Source organism: Sitophilus oryzae, unplaced genomic scaffold (assembly GCF_002938485.1).
Source record: "Sitophilus oryzae breed Bouriz unplaced genomic scaffold, Soryzae_2.0 scaffold_85_pilon_pilon, whole genome shotgun sequence".
Taxonomy (NCBI): Eukaryota; Metazoa; Arthropoda; class Insecta; order Coleoptera; family Curculionidae; genus Sitophilus; species Sitophilus oryzae.
In genome coordinates this window covers 3,331,480-3,350,662 of record NW_022147483.1, presented here as the reverse complement: position 1 = coordinate 3,350,662, position 19,183 = coordinate 3,331,480, and the positions used below count along the sequence as shown (strand labels likewise).

General features: G+C 31.6%; 1 protein-coding gene across 6 annotated transcripts in view; it reads left to right on the top strand.

Annotated features, from left to right (window-relative positions):
• The window catches only part of LOC115890142 (protein lifeguard 1-like), a 31,646-nt gene extending 16,496 nt beyond the window's left edge, over positions 1 to 15,150 (top strand). For 5 of the 6 annotated variants that reach the window (XM_030910293.1, XM_030910298.1, XM_030910295.1 and 2 more), the window contains exon 4: positions 12,332 to 15,150. In XM_030910293.1, the coding sequence (XP_030766153.1) occupies positions 12,332 to 13,053 (722 nt within the window). In that variant the 3' untranslated portion in view covers positions 13,054 to 15,150. Of the gene's footprint in view, positions 1 to 2,736; positions 4,684 to 12,331 lie in introns of those variants that run through there. The other variant, XM_030910297.1, reaches the window with a different exon arrangement.
• The last annotated feature ends 4,033 nt before the right edge of the window (positions 15,151 to 19,183 follow it).

Sequence of the window (19,183 nt, the reverse complement as noted above, 5' to 3'; positions counted from 1 at the left end):
ACTCGTCGTATGCAGGTTTTGTATATTCTTGACTTACATTCTGTACTCAAATGTTTGTTTTTCCATATGGGATATTTAAGATGTCCTGATATTGCGGCAGCTTTATTGGCTTGTTTCATTACTTCTTCCAGAAATCCTGAGCTTGTAATTTTGCATCCAAGGTATTCGAATGACATTATCTGATCAATAGTTTTGTTTTTTATTACCAATTTGCACCGTAGAGGCTCCTTTGTAATGGTCATGCATTTGGTCTTATTTGTGGAAATTTGCATGTTAAGTTTTTCTGCCTGTCTGTTAAAAGCTTGTAGCATTCTTTGGAGGTCGTCCTCTGACTCTGCAATAAGTACTGCGTCATCGGCATAGCATAATATATTTACTTTATGCATTCCCATTCGATATCCTAATCCAGTATTCTTGACGGTTTTTATTACTTGATCCATGATTATGTTGAATAACAGAGGGCTGAGGCTGTCGCCTTGGCGAATACCAGTTGTAGTTCGAAGATGCTGCGTTAAGGTAAAGTTTGTTCTTATTTGGGTTGTTGTGTTTGTGTTTAAGTCCTTGATAAGTTCTGTGAGTTCTTTCGAAACATTACTGCTTTCCAAGATGGTGATTTTTGGTCTTGGTGGTCTTTTAGTTGGACTCTTATCAAAGGCCTTTGTTAAATCTATAAAACATAGATAGGCTGGAGAATTATATTCTAAGAATTTTTCAACTAGTTGCCTGAGTATGAATAGTGCATCGGTAGTTGATCGGTTCCTTCGGAATCCTTGTTGTTCCTCGCTTATTGGCACTATTGAGGAGATTTTGTCCGCAATGATCTTAGTCAGAAGTTGTAGCGAGGTGCTCAGTAATGTTATATTCCTCTGTAGTTTGCTGGGTCTGTTTTATCTCCCTTTTTAAAAATGGGTATTGTTATACTTCGTTTCCATTCTTCTGGTATTGTCTTATGTTGTAATATAATGTTAAACAGTTTTGTGTATTCCTCTATGATAGCCGTGCCTGCGTTTTTTATTAGCTCGTTTGGTATTTTATCTTGATTAGGAGATTTTCTATTTTTAAGTTTCCTTATTGTCTCTTCTACTTGCTTGTAAGTTATTTGCGCATGATCTTCTATATTATCTCTTTGGCTGGTCTCTTGTGCTTCCATTGGTTCATCTGTTTCTGCGTATAAGTATCTGAAATATTTTTCCCACGTATCTTCTGCAATTGTTCTTAGTTGTATTGTTTCATTTGTTTCTCGTTTCAAACCCCTCAACATCTTCCAAATACGTTTTTGTGCTCCGTACATATCCGCCTCCATTTCGCTACTAAATCGCTGCCAATATTCTTAATTTCTCGTACTCTATTACACAAATCTGAAACCACATAATTTTATGTGTATGTCCTAATGGATTTATGTGGGCTGTAAATGAAGATTATAGAGAAAATCGAGGTGAAGTAGGAAAGTATCAATAATGAATACAAACCAACACAACACTGAAAACACATAATTTTATGTGTATGTCCTAATGAATTTATCTCTTTTGTAAATGAATATCTATGTGTTGCGCTGAAAAACAAATGCTAGTTATTAACACAGAGCAACACAACACAACATTTAAATATATGTGTCAGCCTTAAAGGATTTGTGTTTTGTAAATAAATATTGATATTTTATACTCAAAAAGCGAAACTACCAGTTCTTAACACAGACCAACACAAAACTGAAAACATAATTTTATGCGTATGTCCTAATGAATTTATGTGTTCTCTGAATGAATATTATAGGGAAAATCGACGTTACTCTAGGAAAGTATCAATTATGAACACAAACCTCAAAACACATAATTTTATAATGGATTTGTGTGTTCTGTAAATGAAGATTATAGGGAAAATCGAATTTACAGTAGGAAAGAATCAATTGTGAACACAAACCAACACAAACTGAAAACACATAATTTTATGTGTATGCCCTAATGAATTTATGTGTTCTGTAAAATGAAGCCTATAGTGAAAATCGTCATTACACTGGAAAATCAAAATATCAATTTTGAACACAAACCATCACATCACAACACATAAATTTATATGTTATGCTGCATGTGTCATGCTATTATCACAGCACAACACGTAACTTTATATGTCTGTCTTAAAGTACTTGTGTTCTGTAAAAATAATATCTTAACAAGGAAATAAAATTTCCATGAAGACTGATATGCAACACTATAAAATAAAACCACCAATTTTGCAACACAAAGCAATACATAACTTAATGTGTTTGGCCTAAAGATTTTTGTGTTGTTACAGTATACAACCGCATGATGAAAATGAGGTGTTTCTTGAGACTGACGCTTTTAGAGTTCTTGGTGAAGAACGAAGTCCACTATAAAATGAGCAATTAACACAAATACACAAAACAATTGTTACATCGATGTATAGAATATTTGTGAAAAGCTTCTTGATGTTTCGTGTTTTTACGCTTATTTTCTCATACATAAACTATCAAATTATTACAATGAAACACATTCTTGCTATACAGGGCGTTTCTTTGTAGAACTTTGGGGAATATTTTTATGTTAAATCAAGGCTTTATTGTGTAGATTACTGCGGCCATGTATTCAATGTATTTCTTCAAAACCTTTGGCATTCTAGGACCTATCTGCATGCAGCTTAACGGAAGTTATGCTTTTCGTTGTACGGGTGTTTCCCATTTTTCAGAAACAAGACTAAACGAACCTTATTTAACGTTTTTAGATGATAAAAAAGACGCGGATAAACCCGACAAAGATGCTGAGGACACCAAGGTCCAGATGCCTCCTATGCAGCTGGGCTTCACCGAAAGATCCATCAGAAGGAGCTTTATGAGAAAGGTTTTTCTCATTTTATCGGCCCAGCTGTTACTGACTATAGCTGTCATGGCACCATTCCCTTACGTACCTGCACTAAGAGATTTTGCCATAAACTACTACTGGATTATTTTGATCTGCGCTGCAGTCGCCATAATTATAATCTTTATATTCGCCTGTTTCCAGAAACTGCGTCGCACGCCACCATACAACTACATCTTGCTCTTTCTGTTCACAATAGCCGAAAGTCTACCTCTAGGCTTGGTGGCTAGTTTCTATCAACCTGACGAGATCTGGATAGCCCTGGGTGCGACCGCTGTAGTCTGTGTGTCGTTGGCATTGTTCGCTTGCCAGACCAAGTGGGATTTTACCGGCATGGGAGGATGTCTGTTCGTGTCCCTCATCATGCTCATTCTGTTCGGAATTCTGGCAGGTGCCATGTATAGTAGGATTGCAATTATAGGCTACCTATGTCTTGGAGTGACACTGTTCTCCTTTTACTTGGTGTACGATATCCAGATGATCATGGGAGGAGCACACAAGTTCAGCATTTCGCCTGAAGAGTATATTTTCGCGGTTCTGGCAATATATCTGGATATTCTGAACATATTGGTCTTCATTTTGCGTATTTTGAGCGCGTTCAGGAACTGAGACGATTATTGGTTCCTGTTTTATGTGTTCTTTCATGTGCCATATTGGAAAATAAGACTGTATTTGACAGTTATTTCTATTAGTGTCACTTAAAAGGAAAATTACAGTATTTTTGCATTTGTTCTTTTTTTAGTAATTTTAAGTTGCGTTATTGTCTACTGACAACGAGATAAAATAAAACTATAGTTATATTGTTGTTTATTCGAAAAGTCTAAAAGAAAAAGCTTTATGAGAAAGGTTTTCTTCATTCCAGCAGCTCATTTCTTACTGAGAGTAGCTATTATGTCACCATTTCCTTACATACCTGCACTAAGAGACTTTGTCGTAAAATATTACTGGATAATCTTGATCTGTGCTTGCATTTGCCATTATTATAATCTTTATATTCGCCTGTTTCCAGAAACTGCGTCGCACGCCACCATACAACTACATCTTGCTCTTTCTGTTCACAATAGCCGAAAGTCTACCTCTAGGCTTGGTGGCTAGTTTCTATCAACCTGACGAGATCTGGATAGCCCTGGGTGCGACCGCTGTAGTCTGTGTGTCGTTGGCACTGTTCGCTTGCCAGACCAAGTGGGATTTTACCGGCATGGGAGGATGTCTGTTCGTGTCCCTCATCATGCTCATTCTGTTCGGAATTCTGGCAGGTGCCATGTATAGTAGGATTGCAATTATAGGCTACCTGTGTCTTGGAGTGACACTGTTCTCCTTTTACTTGGTGTACGATATCCAGATGATCATGGGAGGAGCACACAAGTTCAGCATTTCGCCTGAAGAGTATATTTTCGCGGTTCTGGCAATATATCTCGATATTCTGAACATATTGGTCTTCATTTTGCGTATTTTGAGCGCGTTCAGGAACTGAGACGATTATTGGTTCCTGTTTTATGTGTTCTTTCATGTGCCATATTGGAAAATAAGACTGTATTTGACAGTTATTTGTATTAGTGTCACTTAAAAGGAAAATTACAGTATTTTTTGCATTTGTTCTTTTTTTAGTAATTTTAAGTTGCGTTTTTGTCTACTGACAACGAGATAAAATAAAACTATAGTTATATTGTTGTTTATTCGAAAAGTCTAAAAGAAAGAGCTTTACGAGAAAGGTTTTCTTCATTCCAGCAGCTCATTTCTTACTGAGAGTAGCTATTATGTCACCATTTCCTTACATACCTGCACTAAGAGACTTTGCCGTAAAATATTACTGGATAATCTTGATCTGCGCTTGCATTTGCCATTATTATAATCTTTATATTCGCCTGTTTCCAGAAACTGCGTCGCACGCCACCTTACAACTACATCTGGCTTTTCCTGTTCACAATAGCCGAAAGTCCACCTCTAGGCTTGGTGACTAGTTTCTATCAACCTAACGAGATCTGGATAGCCCTGGGTGCGACCGCTGTAATCTGTGTGTCGTTGGCACTGTTCGCTTGCCAGACCAAGTGGGATTTTACCGGCATGGGAGGATGTCTGTTCGTGTCCCTCATCATGTTGATTTTGTTCGGAATTCTGGCAGGTGCCATGTATAGTAGGATTGCAATTATAGGCTACCTATGTCTTGGAGTGACACTGTTCTCCTTTTACTTGGTGTACGATATCCAGATGATCATGGGAGGAGCACACAAGTTCAGCATTTCGCCTGAAGAGTATATTTTCGCGGTTCTGGCAATATATCTGGATATTCTGAACATATTGGTCTTCATTTTGCGTATTTTGAGCGCGTTCAGGAACTGAGACGATTATTGGTTCCTGTTTTATGTGTTCTTTCATGTGCCATATTGGAAAATAAGACTGTATTTGATAGTTATTTGTATTAGTGTCACTTAAAAGAAAAATTACAGTATTTTTTGCATTTGTTCTTTTTTTTTAGTAATATTTTAAGTTGCGTTATTGTCTATCCACAACGAGATAAAATAAAACTATAGTTATATTGTTGTTTATTCGAAAGTCTAAAAGAAAAAGCTATTAGTAGCTATTTTGTCTCATTTCCTTAGATATCTGCTCTTACCTAGTAGTAACCACAACATCTAGATGATCATGGAAGGAGTCCAGTCTTCATTTTTCATATTTTGAGCTTGTTCAGGGATTGAGGCGATTTTAGGTTCCTTTTTTGTGTTCTTTAACGTGCCATGTTGTAAAAGAAGACTGTATTTAAAAGATATATTATGTATTAAGGTTTTTTTTAATTTAAATTACAGTAATTTTTGCATTTGCTTTCTTTTTTAGTAATTATAAGTTACATTATCCTATTTTAACAATAAAAGAAAAACAAAACTATAGTTTTATTTGGTTTTATTTTTGTATTATTATTTAAAATAAACACACACACGTTATTTTCACACATTGTTAATCAGTTACGAAATGTAAAAATTGTGCTGTTTTAACCTTATTTTTTAAAAATGTTCTTAAAAAAATTGCATTTTTTTTTTCATTGGGTTATATGTATTTTTGTCTAATTCATAAAATTGCACTGATCTTGTACTAATATTACTAATAAAACATTATCCTCACGTTTGTTTTATTTCTGTATGTTTACTTAAAAGAAGCACATTTATTTATTTTGCACCATTTTTAAAGTTCTTTTTATGACTAACGTTAAATATTATATTATTATTTAACTGATATTTTCTAAATTTCAAACGTTAAAAGGAGAGAATAAAGCCTCATTCAGAACCTTTAAATTAGTGGTTTCAGTTATCCTTTAAGCTTGATTCAGAACCTCGCAATTAGTGGAATAAATTAGTGGTTTTAATTACACTTTATACTTTTTAGTTTATGATCATTCACAATGTTTAAAAAACAATTAAAATTAATGGAATATCCTGGGAACAGCTTGCGTTAGTCAGTTGTATCCATAGAGAAAGCCTAATATTTAGCTTATAAAGCAATCAACTTTTGATTTATAACCACAATTTCTCTTGACGGAAGATAATCAAAGGCCAAAAATACGTTTCTCGCAAATTTTGAAGTATAGTTAGTGGAAAAGTTAAAAGTTCGATAACTTTTTCTACTAATTGAAAATGTCTACCACTAATTTTGACGTTCTGAATGCTTAGATTAAAATTAAAGAATCAAAAGCTTATACTAGTTTTACTACCACCAATTTTGACGTTTTAAATGCTTAAATTGAAATTAGGGGAACGAACTTGGGCTAATTGAAACCACTAATTTCGAGATTAGTCGAATAAATTAATGGTTTCAATTACACTTTATACTTTTTAGTTATCATTCACGATGTCTAAAAAACACAATTAAAATTAATAGGATATCCTAGCAACAGCTTGCGGTAGTCAGTTGTATCCATAGAGAAAGCCAAATATTTAGCTTATAAAACAATAAACTTTTGATTTTGAACCACAATGTCTCTTGATGAATCAAAGGCCAAAATGACATTGCTCTCAAATTTTGAAGTATAATTAGTGGAAAAGTCAAAAGTTTGTTAACTTTTTCTCCTAATAATTTACTACCACTAATTTGGACGTTCTGAATGCTTAGATTAAAATTAAAGAAACAAAGCTTATACGCTAATTAAAACCACTAATTACGAGGTTCCGAATGAAGCGTACTAGTTTTACTACCACCAATTTTGACGTTTTAAATGCTTAAAGTGAAATTAGGGGAACGAACTTATTAATTGAAACCACTAATTTCGAGATTAGTCGAATAAATTAGTGGTTTCAATTACACTTTATACTTTTTAGTTATCATTCACGATGTCTAAAAACACAATTAAAATTAACAGGATGTCCTAGCAACAGCTTGCGGTAGTCAGTTGTATCCATAGAGAAAGCCAAATATTTAGCTTATAAAACAATAAACTTTTGATTTTGAACCACAATGTCTCTTGATGAATCAAAGGCCAAAATGACATTGCTCTCAAATTTTGAAGTATAATTAGTGGAAAAGTCAAAAGTTTGTTAACTTTTTCTCCTAATAATTTACTACCACTAATTTGGACGTTCTGAATGCTTAGATTAAAATTAAAGAAACAAAAGCTTATACGCTAATTAAAACCACTAATTACGAGGTTCCGAATGAAGCGTACTAGTTTTACTACCACCAATTTTGACGTTTTAAATGCTTAAATTGAAATTAGGGAACGAACTTGGGTTAATTGAAACCACTAATTTCGAGATTAGTCGAATAAATTAGTGGTTTCAATTACACTTTATACTTTTTAGTTATCATTCACGATGTCTAAAAAACACAATTAAAATTAACAGGATATCCTAGCAACAGCTTGCGGTAGTCAGTTGTATCCATAGAGAAAGCCAAATATTTAGCTTATAAAACAATAAACTTTTGATTTTGAACCACAATGTCTCTTGATGAATCAAAGGCCAAAATGACATTGCTCTCAAATTTTGAAGTATAATTAGTGGAAAAGTCAAAAGTTTGTTAACTTTTTCTACTAATAATTTACTACCACTAATTTGGACGTTCTGAATGCTTAGATTAAAATTAAAGAAACAAAAGCTTATACGCTAATTAAAACCACTAATTACGAGGTTCCGAATGAAGCGTACTAGTTTTACTACCACCAATTTTGACGTTTTAAATGCTTAAAGTGAAATTAGGGGAACGAACTTGGGCTAATTGAAACCACTAATTTCGAGATTAGTCGAATAAATTAGTGGTTTCAATTACACTTTATACTTTTTAGTTATCATTCACGATGTCTAAAAAACACAATTAAAATTAACAGGATGTCCTAGCAACAGCTTGCGGTAGTCAGTTGTATCCATAGAGAAAGCCAAATATTTAGCTTATAAAACAATAAACTTTTGATTTTGAACCACAATGTCTCTTGATGAATCAAAGGCCAAAATGACATTGCTCTCAAATTTTGAAGTATAATTAGTGGAAAAGTCAAAAGTTTGTTAACTTTTTCTCCTAATAATTTACTACCACTAATTTGGACGTTCTGAATGCTTAGATTAAAATTAAAGAAACAAAAGCTTATACGCTAATTAAAACCACTAATTACGAGGTTCCGAATGAAGCGTACTAGTTTTACTACCACCAATTTTGACGTTTTAAATGCTTAAATTGAAATTAGGGGAACGAACTTGGGCTAATTGAAACCACTAATTTCGAGATTAGTCGAATAAATTAGTGGTTTCAATTACACTTTATACTTTTTAGTTATCATTCACGATGTCTAAAAAACACAATTAAAATTAACAGGATATCCTAGTAGAGAAAGCCAAATATTTAGCTTATAAAACAATAAACTTTTGATTTTGAACCGCAATGTCTCTTGATGAATCAAAGGCCAAAATGACATTGCTCTCAAATTTTGAAGTATAATTAGTGGAAAAGTCAAAAGTTTGTTAACTTTTTCTACTAATAATTTACTACCACTAATTTGGACGTTCTGAATGCTTACATTGAAATTAAAGGAACAAACTGCTGTGCTAATTGAAACCACTAATTTCGAGGTTCTGAACGAAGCTTAAATCTTTCTAATACAATGTGTAAAAAATCCTGTATACAGGGTGTCTCATAACTAAGTGCAAGTATTTTTGAGAGATTTAAAACAAACTTTTTTCTGAAATGTGTCTAGATGTCTTACATCTTAATATAACAAAAAAATATGTAAAGGTAAAGAGCAGAATATAGATTGTAAATAACAATGAAAATATTGATATAATAGAAAAGAAGAAAAACGTTTTCTTATTAGAATTTTTCTCTGTATTATACTCTTATTGTTCTATATTCCAAATTCTTTTTCTCTGGGTTTTCGCCACTGGAAGAAAATCTACAAAATAAAAAAGTTATTCTTTATAAATACTACTGTGTTGAATCCAGACGGAAACCAGCTTGTCAGTGGTTTTTTACTGTTGAAACAAATTTGCCTAACCGACAGAAAATACTTAACGTCTCGGAGAGGTTTCTCTAAAAAAAACAAAGAAAAAAAACTAAAATATATAAACACAGCTTAGCTATTCAACTTTAATTTTTATTTTTATGGTTAAAATGACATTACATCATTACATGCAACTTCAAATTTCCGATTACTACCTGATATTCCTGATAACAATAATTACTTCATGATCTAAAACCAAAAATCTTTTTGTAATCTTCAAGAAACGATAGCTCTTACATTACTAACCTCTACAGATGCCTGAGCAATATACAGAGTTGTTCACCACATACGACACGGAGTATTGTAGCTAAACAATTAGATTTCTACAAATTGTAAGTTTTGGGTTCGTTGAAGGACTATTAGAACTACAATTTAAAAATAATTTGAAAAAATATAGAGTGTCCCAAATAAGTAAAAAATAGTATAGTTATATTTTTTAAATGTAACACCTTCTATATTATTCTATTTTTAGATTCCACGATTAAAATAAAGGTAAATTTGATTAAGGTTTATCACACTTAAACCTTACCGTTTTTGAAATATTTTCAATTTTGTGAAATTGCAGTAAAAAATTTAAGGCTTCATTTCTCTAAGTGTATCAGAGTTTTTAATACTAGATATTTACTGAAGATTATATTTTATTGATCAGATATTGTGTTGCCATAATAAAAATTATACTTCCTTATACAGAGTGTCCAAAAATGTATATTAAATAATTACTATCTTTAAACGACAATAACTTGTTTAATTTAAATAGAACACCCTGTATATTTTACGTGAATCAGATGCCCAACTTAATTATTTATCAAATTGTATTATACCATTTGTTACCTATATAATTTAGACCTCATTTATCACTATAACCATGGAATATTGACATTTTGGATTTTTTTAAAGCAACATATTGTACAAAATACCATTCAAAAATAATAATATTGCAAGCCCACACATTTGTTACAAAAAGGAAACTATTTAAATATTTGTAAAAGATCCCAAAAATTAGTTAATTACATACTGTTTTAATTAATAAATTATTCTAAATAAATGTGGATTTGACTCAGAAATCAATATAATAATCGTCAAAAAATAAAATAAAATGTATAAGGTGTTACTTTTTACCATACTGTCTAATACACATACAAAATTCAGTTTTTTAGTATTTGGAGCAACTATTATTAATCAACGTAAACAGTCAATTAATGTAGTTTAAATAATACTAGGATCATATTAATTGGTCCTTTTTAACAAATAATATTTAAACATTTATTTTTTAATGAAATAAGCAAACTATATCTACAATATTAGTATCTGTACTCTTTGAAAATTTGTTACATCTTTAAAAATAATCTAAAATGTCAATATTCCATGGGTATAGTGATAAACGAAGTCTAAATTATAAGAAAAGGCATTTTCTACGTAAACTTGAAGAGATAGGTAAAAACGGTATAATACAATTTGATAGACAATTAAATAGTGCATATGAATTAAGTAAAATATACAGGATGTTCCATTTAAATTAAACAAGTTACAGCTGTTTAAAGCTAGTCATTATTTAACATAAATTTTTGGACACTCTGTATAAGAAAGTATAATTTTGATACCCTTGGAGAAATGAAGCCTTAAATATTTTTCTGCTATTTCACAAAATTGAAAATATTTCAAAAACGGTAAGGTTTAAGTGTGATAAACCTTAATCAAATTTGCCTTTATTTCAATCGTAGAATCGTTTTATTTCAATCGTAGAATCTAACAATCCCTGTATTTATTTAAGCTTCATCAAAACCTCAAAATTAATGAAGTAAATAACTGATTGCTTACAATCTTACATTGAAAATAAATGAACAAACTTTTACGCCAACTGCTTTAAAAAAGAAGGCTTTTAAAAGTCTCATAACTTTAAAAAAAGGCTTAAACATTTCTACTAATTGAAAATTGCAACCGCTAATTTTGGCCTCCTGCAAGCTTACGTTAAAATTAGAGGAACAAACTTTTACGCTAATTGGGGTTGCCAGATTGTTATAAATAAATTCTGGGAAAATTGGGAAAGATTCGGTATAGTAAGCGAGGACAAAAAACGGCGACCAAAAAAAAACGGTGACGCTCTAGATAATCACACATCACCACCCCCCTATTCCTTTATTTTCAAAAAATGTTACAATTTGTAGACAAAGGTAAACAAACAAAAGAGAATACAAAAAACAAGTATACAAATTACATTGTCAGTCTTATTGTTTAAAATAAACATTTATAAATGTTTACAATGTTAAAGAATAAAAAAATAAAAATAAGCGTGGAGTAGGTAGATAAAGATCTTGCTCCGCGTTCCTGAGTGGATAAGTGTAAGATAGCATTTCTTGCAGGGTCTATTTTTCATCTGATCGGGCCCTAAGGCCCAAGCAAAAATTCGAGCTCTCTTTTCCAATTAAATTCAAAATTTCAAGAAATTATAAATATTTTACAACCTTATCGGGCCCCCCAGACCACCGGGCCTTATGGTAAAATAGGCCCCGCTTTCTTGAGAAGCTGATACATGCTTACGTATTAGGCAAACGGATTCAAATATCAATAAGGAAGGAAGAGTTAATATTTTTAATTCTTTAAAAAAGTCCCGGCAATGAGTTCTGCTGTTTAGTCCCAGTGAATATCGAACAGCTCTCTTCTGGAGCTTGAAAATGCGGTCAAATTGAGTAATAATAATTGAGGAATTGTGTGTAACAATCACAATAAAAAAAATCAAATCAAATTGAGGAATAGCGTGTCAGTACTAAATTAAAAGAAATGACGTCTAGGGCTTGACCTCACCAAAATTATCATCGATTTTTTCGATCCTATATGGTATAAAGTATATGTAGCTGAATTTACTAATTTATTCCATTAACTTCTAGGGTTCTGAATGAAACGTTAGATTGGATTAAAAACGCCTTTATTTTTCTCAAACTATTTTTATTATCACTTCACATTAACGTTATATTATTTATTTTTTCAGGAGGCGGCTATGGAGCATACAACCCTGAAGACCCCGGCGACGTTAAAGGTTTCGACTTTAACGACCAAACCATCCGACGAGGTTTCATCAGAAAAGTCTACTCCATCCTCATGGTGCAGCTGCTCATCACCTTTGGCTTCGTGGCGCTGTTCTGCTTCCACGAACCCACCAAGAAATTTGTTCACAACACCCCCAGCCTGTTCATCATCGCCCTAGTCGTGATGCTAGTCGCCATGATCACTCTAGCTTGCTGCGGGGAAGTCAGACGCAAAGCTCCAGTCAACTACGTCATGCTGTTCATTTTTACTATAGCTGAAGGCTTTCTTTTGGGCGTTTCAGCCAGCACGTATGCACCAGATGCTGTTTTGATGGCTGTCGGGATCACTGCTGTGGTTTGTTTGGCTTTGACGCTGTTCGCTTTCCAAACCAAGTACGATTTCACCATGATGGGAGGTATTTTGTTGGTAGCGGTTATTATCTTGCTGGTTTTCGGTATTGTAGCGATCTTCGTGCACAGCCGAATAGTGAATTTGGTCTATGCTTCTTTGGGAGCGCTTATTTTCTCCGTTTATCTCATTTACGATACTCAGTTGATGATGGGTGGCAAGCATAAGTACAGTATTTCTCCTGAAGAGTACGTCTTCGCTGCCTTGAACCTTTATTTGGATATTATCAACATTTTCATGTACGTGCTGGCCATCATTGGCAATTCTCGGGATTAGTTTGTTCCATTTTTGGCTGTTTAATCATACCTGCTTTCTGTTCAAGTGTTGCGGGTTCCTATACAGAGCGTCTCGTAAATAAGTGCCAGGATTTTAACTGGTAGTATACCGACGTCGAAACATGGGACAGGAAATTCAATGTAAAATTTGAAAAGGCCAAATATTATCTCCCTAGATGATTTTATGCAAAGGTTGCATTAGACTTTTATGAAGAGATCTAGTATCAAATGTATGTAACTGTATGTGTTTTATTTAATTGCTTTGATTTCACTCTTTTTTTTTCTATTTAATGCGCTTCTATTTTTTTCTTAATTTTGATATGAATTAGATTACTTTGGTAACATACTGGCTAAATTATCACCGATATAGCTATAGATCTAGCAATCAAAACACGCTGTAAGCACAAGAATTTTGAGGTTAAAAAAATGTTTCTCTTATTTCATCAAAAATTGCATTTTTCCTCAACTCAAACTCTTTATTTTTGTTTAAACAGCATTAGAATATAACTTAAATTTACAGGAAATTTGTATTAGCACCAAACATAATTCTAATAAAATATTTTGAAATCTAGTGAATTTTTTTTATTTAAAATTATAATTAAAAATGGCTATTTTTCAAAACAAAAATTAAAAAAAAACAAAAAAAATTCAATGAAACTGGCAACATTGCTTTTCCTTCTGTCGCTGTCACATCAAAGCAAAAATTCTCCATAACGTCAAATATATGTCGAAAACTACTAAAATTAAATTAAAATATTTGGAAATTCTGTGCATAATCTCCATTTTTTTTTATTTAAAATTACTAAAAATGGTTAGTACTACTAAAAAAAGACGAAAGTACGACTTTAACGTCTCTTCATAAAAGTCTAATAAAACTTTTGCATTAAATTATCTGTGGAGAAAATATCTGAGCTTTTCAAAATGTATTTCGATGCACCACACTGTATACATTAATTGTTACAAAAAAATCTACTTAAATGCAATAAAGTATTGTTGACGATATATATTAAAACTTTTTTTAAATTCTATTTCTAATTATTATTTTATGTTGGAAATTATGGTTATCGGCCTTGCAGAAAATTCGAATCACACTGTTGAACAGAAAGCAGCAAATTCCTGTTTTTGTTGGGTTGCTAAGTTTTTTTTGTTTTTTTCGAAAGAATTTACCTTTAGTTAAGTTTCATAGAAGATTATCATAAAAATTGAGGTTGTGCTAATTATTATTGGGTATTTTTTTTACACGGAAAATTAGAGTAAAAAATATACCTTTTTGGTAAAAGAAGAAAAAAACAGATACTCTTACTGTTTACTTAATAAAATTCATCTAGGACTGTTTTGATGTGGAATACCGATCGAATATTGATTTTTCCAAATTCATTTTTTTTATTAGTTTATCAATAGAATTGTTCCGTCTATCGCCTACTGTCGTGACGTCACGCGGAAAAGATCAGGCCTTTTTTTCTCGAAGGTAGGTAACGGTCTATGCCAACCGAATTTAGGTATTGGACATAAAGTTAAAGCCCGACCAAAAATATTATTTCTGCTCTTATTGTGAAATTTTATAAAGAACAAATATTTTGATTTATAAAATTTATCTAGGTTGTGAAGTAAAAAGTATGTTATGATAATTTTCTATGACTTGAATTAATCTATTGTTAGGTTTGTTCCAACCCCGCTGAGAACCGTTTCAGAACGGTTCCGTTCATGCGCATAGGGCTAAAAGCGTTCCAACCTTGATGGGGATCGTTCTCGTACGACATTTTATTGATATTTGGGCCAGGGCGTTTGCTTGTTTTGTTTTGTGGATTTGTTTGGGGTTTAATGGGTTTTAGTGTTTAGAATTCTTTCTATACTTAGAAATTGTCTATTTAATTTAGCTAGGGTTTAACATTTTACAGTTCACACTTTTCAACAAAAAAAAACGAATAGTAAACCAAGTGAAACTTACCAAAATTATGGTTTGTGTCCATTATTTATTAATGTAGGTGGTAATTTACCACTTTTTACAGTTTCCACTGTTCTATACAATTAATAAGAATATCTGTGAAGAATATTATTAAGGGTTGTTTTGTTTACATCTTACATCAAACAAAAAGCATAGATAAATGAAACAAGTTTAGATTGGAAAGTGCCCATAAGGACAATGTAAACACTGTTTGGCGCTATTCTTGCAACGGTCGCGACCCAAAACTTTTGAAAATTTCGGAGCGGTTCGGCTTTTTCCGGAATTATATCGCCAAATATTGTTTATTCAAATTTATTATTATTTTCGTTTAATTTTATAAATAAAAGATAGTGTATTGCATACAAGAAACTTTATTTTATATAAGGGCGCATGTATGAAATACCTATGAAACATTGGAAACCGACGTTATGCCACGATCCAGGATGGTTTTGCAGTTCACAGTTCACAGCACAGCTTTTTAAGTTTTTAATGCCACTTTTTCACAATTATCACCGGTTGGAGTAAATAAAACTTGAATTAAACTCACAAGATAGTAATTATTACTTTGAAAATGGACGCTATAAACACTTTTCGGAATTTCTTTAATGAGAGCGGTTTAGATTTTGAAAGATTATTATGAATTTTGAAAATTCTGACTTTGACAAGAGAAAATTATTTCTGTTTTTGTTTGCCGTTGTTCTTAGCGACCTAAAGTCCCTAGATATATATATATCTAGGGACTTTATAGCGACCGCTATAGCAGCGCCAGATCGCATATAACGGTCGCGACCCAAAATAATTTCGCGACCTAAAATTTTTACGGGCTTTCCAATCTAAACTTGTTGCATTTATCTATGACAAAAAGTGAGGTTATTTTAACCGGTGTTTTGACAAGACAGATTAAAAATGGTTCCGAAACTGTTCCAACCGATTGTCAATCTAGAATCTTTCAAAAACAGTACCGAGTTAACGCATGTGGATAAGACTAGTCCCAATGGTTTCAGAACGGTTCCAGAACCGTTCTAAAACTTGGGGTTGGAACAAACCTTATCTATTGTTGTATACCTATCTAGGATTGATTTTAAGTATTTATGATAATAGATATAAGATTTTTTTTGTATAATATAGGTAGCCCTAGTCCTAAGATATATTCTCCACTACTGAAAAATCACATGCCGCACAGATTGTTGTAAAATCTATATCTGTCTTAGCTTTTTACCAAAAACTAATAATAATAATATTTTTTAGTTGGATCAACAGCATAAATAAGTAACTTTGTATTTTGTTAATTTGATATTTTTTTTATAATTTAATAAAATAAATTTTCACCATAGTTTTTTAATTTTTTTAATATTTTGATTTTTTTTTTTGGGAGAAAAAACTGAATGTATGTGACTATGATAATAGATATAAAAAATAATTGTCTAGTATGGTTAACTAATATTTTGTAAAAAATGTATTTTAATTGAAAATAGAATACCTAAAAAGAGAATTGTCGCAATTTTGATTTTTTTAAATTAATTTTACATGGTTCCTGGCTTTTCGATGGAATTTTTATGATTTTTACTTATATTTTATAGGAAAAAATGGAATTCCAATAATAAATTTAAGGTATTGTTGCCTAATATTTTACTAAAATAGTAAATATATGGTTATTAACGCTTCTCTGTTTAGAGATTATAAAAAAAGTAATAAATGGTAGCTACAACTATTTTACTAACTGTAGAATGTTTATGATTCTTTTTAAATGTTTCCCTGTATTATAAGTATTTAATTCATATTGTAAAACTACTTAAAAAATATATGTATGTAATAAATAAACTGATATTCTAGATTTTTTCAATTTTTTTTTGTACAGGGTGGCGGCACCTCATTTGCCTCGGTTGATTATACCCTTGTATATGAATTTTTAAAGTAGCTCAACCTAAGACGTTTATGGATGTAAAACACCAGATGGCGGGGCGTATTTTACAGTCTTTTACTACAGAAAAATATTTTTTGTTACTCTGAATTTTGAAGCGACCAATAAAAACAGAGAAAATAAAAATCGATAATTTTTTGTGCCAATTGGTTACTAATCGACCAGATACTTTTTGTCTATTAGATATGCTATAAAAGCTGGTAATTATTCAATTCGACCATTGTAAATACCCGACAAATTCCGCAAGGCCGACGAGGCCGACGCTTTTCACTGATAAGACAAAAAAATGTTTGTTTAGATAATTTTCGAGATATTTTTTGTTTCTGAATGCACATTTTTAAAGTATTTTATATTCTTTGTCATCTTGATTTATTATACTGGTTGCACGTATCGAAGTTCTGTTTCTTCTAGTTTTAAAAAGTGTTCTTATTTCTTTGTAGTTGTAGTGTAAAATTAGATTAATTTTATTAAGTTTAATTATAATGTTTAGTGTAGAATACCAGAATTAGTTTAGTAGTGTTTTTATAGTTTATTATTTTGTAGTTAAGTAGTAGGTGAAGGGATAATTTGGTTATTTTTTCTTTTTGTTTGGTTAATTAGTAAGTTTGATAATTTTTTCAGTGTAAAATACAAGAAGTAGTTGTGTAGTGTTTTTATAAGAGATTATATTCGTTTATTTTGTAGATGAGTAGTAGGTGAAGGTATTTGGGTATTTTTTCTTTTTGCTTTTCTTCTAATTATAGTAATTCTATTAAGTATTGTGATAGATACACTATATCTTCTTTCAACTTCGTTGAAAAGTGCGTTATCATATAATTTTGGTTTTCTGATAGTAGAATATACGAAAAAAAATCTGATCAAATTTATTTTAAAATAAATTAATCGAATCTTATTAATCAAATTAATCTAGTCAAATAATAATAATAGTTAGTTTCTAAATACTATACTGGGTGAGTTTCCTACGATGTTCGCTATGGGTATCTCGGAAACTACTGGAGACAGAGTTAGACGGAGGTTAAATGGGGAAAGAATTGCAGTTTTGTGGGGTCATAAATATGCGCCTTTCTGATTTTTCGGAGAAGTTCAAGGCTTACTAGATATTTCGAAAAAAACAAATTTTGGCTATTTTAAAACTTGTCTCTAATTCCATTATAATCTACCGTATGATCGAATAAAAACGGCGTCAACGATGGCTATGAAATAAAGATCGTTGTCATTTTATATGTAAAATTATATGGGAAATATCATCGATCGTCATTTCATAGCCATCGCTGAAGCCGTTTTTATTCGATCATACGGTATTTTAGACAAAAAGTTTTCAGATAAAAGTTGTAGATAATCACATACCTAATGAGTTTGTGTTTTCTGTTTTTTTTTTCTAAAGCCTGTCATTTTTGACATATGACACAAACATTATGTTTTTTTCAAATGGAAACCCTAGTTGGCCATGACTTCATAAAGAGCGCCATTCTTTAAGCTTTTCAGCGATATAGGTATAATATGTTTTTTTCGAAAAATTACAAGTTATAGCCAATTCTTTTCTTTCTTGGCTAATTCCCATACCAATAATACCATGCCAATTAGTTGGCATCAAAAATGTAAAAAGTTTTATGTTTTCAAAAAAAAATATCGTAAAATTTTTTAAAATTAAGCTCAAAGCACTCAATTTAGAATAAAATAATCTAAGAATGAAATGATTCTTTTACAAACCTGCATTAAATCAAATTAAAATAGGTATGTAACTTTTTTTCAAATATTAATTAACCGCAATTAGCATTATCATAATGAAATAATAATTTCTTTGTTAATACGGTTTAGAATTCTTAAAATAACAGGCAAAAATAATCCACAATTTACAATAAAATAAAAGTTTCGTTTAAATTTCTTAATCAGCTGATCACTATTAAAGTTCGCAGAAACCCGGGGCTATATTATTACATTACTCTGAGGAAAATAACGAAAATAATCGATATTTTTGACTCCGCCCCGAAAGGTTCACGATTTATTCCTCCAGTTGGCAGCACATTTTGTCTAGTCGGTTGAACAACTTTAAGAATATATAAACAAGGATTATACGAAAACAGAAAGATATAGAAACAACATATTTTATGGGAATATGTGGGAAGGCAATGTGCATAATCTAAAATTATTTTGAAATATACTGGGTGTGTCAGAACTAAGATCCATAACAAAGTTATATTTTTTATGGAGCACCCGGTATTTTATTTCATTTTTGAGTTCTTGGACATAAAATAAGGCATTTAT